This window comes from Calidris pugnax, unplaced genomic scaffold, assembly GCF_001431845.1.
Source record: "Calidris pugnax isolate Ruff unplaced genomic scaffold, ASM143184v1 scaffold717, whole genome shotgun sequence".
NCBI lineage: Eukaryota > Metazoa > Chordata > Aves > Charadriiformes > Scolopacidae > Calidris > Calidris pugnax.
Genome location: NW_015091469.1, coordinates 50,039 through 51,188, shown reverse-complemented (window position 1 = coordinate 51,188; position 1,150 = coordinate 50,039). Strand labels below are relative to the sequence as shown.

Here is a 1,150-nt window from a genome sequence, read left to right as displayed (position 1 = left end):
CCGCACCTTCCCCCCGCGCGAGGAAAACCCCGTCTCGACCCGCCTGGCTGCCTCCCAGAAGGAGCAAAACTCAGGAAATCACCACAAAAAGCTCCATAAATCCCGCCGGGACCTGCTCCAGGCTGGGGTTTTATGTTTTGGTTTGTTTTTTTTTTAAAAAAATATATTTTAGAACACCCAGGAGAGAAATCCAGAAAGCAGCGCCCGGCCCCACTGCGGTGACGTACTCCCTCCCCCTGGAAAAATCCCACTTTCAGTCCTTTTTAGGGGATGGCAAGTTTTCTCCCCACTTTTTACAGAATCAGGGAATGGTCTGAGCGGGAAAGGGACCTTCAAGATCATCCCTTTTTCCCCCCCCACTCTGTGAACCCCTCCAGGGATGAGGCAGCCACAGCTTCTCTGGGCACCAGGGTGTCACCACCCCTCAAAGTGAAAAATTGCTTCTAAAAAGAAAAAATCTGATCTAAATTTTACAGAAGAGGAACCTCAGGGAAGAAAAAGGAGGGGAGGGGGACGGGGGGACTTACCCAAGGAAAAGGAGGGGGCAATTTACCCCAAGCCCACCCCCCAGGAGGAGATGATGAGCGGAGTTTTCCGACCCCGATCCCCGTCCGATCCTTACCTGGATGGTGCATCCCGCCCGGAGGGAAGGGGTGGGGATGTGGGGGGTGCCCCCCAGCTGGGGCAGCCCCCGAGGGGGGTCCTGGGGCACCCGCACCGGGTGGCATGGGTGGTGGAGGCATGGCAGGAGGCATCCCGGGAGGCATCGCTCCGGGAGGCGGCACCGGAGGGGGGAAGGATCCTGGGGGAGGGAGTCCTGGCGAGAGAGACAGGGAGAATTTGGTTAAGTATTAAAAAAAATAATGAAAAAATTAAAAGCACACACACACACAAAAAAAAAATCAACCCCCAAAACCCTCCCAGGGAATTGGGAAGGAGGTGGAAGGATAAAGAGCCACTGGAAGTGTAAAAAACCACCAGAAAGAATCACAGAATCCCAGGATCTTCTAGGTTGGAAGGGGCCTTCAAGATCATCTTGTCCAACCGTCAACCTACTGACAAAAATAGACACCCCCACAACAAACAAGGAGCATCATCACTAAACCATCCCTCCCAGCACCACATCAACCCGGCTTTTGAACACCTCCAG

General features: G+C 53.8%; 1 protein-coding gene across 1 annotated transcript in view; it reads right to left on the bottom strand.

Moving 5' to 3' along the window:
• The window catches only part of SF3B4 (splicing factor 3b, subunit 4, 49kDa), a gene marked incomplete at its 5' end in the record, with an annotated part of 7,868 nt that overhangs the window by 2,897 nt on the left and 3,821 nt on the right, over positions 1 to 1,150 (bottom strand). The window contains one exon of the mRNA XM_014961681.1: positions 623 to 817. Coding sequence (XP_014817167.1) covers positions 623 to 817 — 195 coding nt within the window. The remainder of the gene's footprint in view (positions 1 to 622; positions 818 to 1,150) is intronic.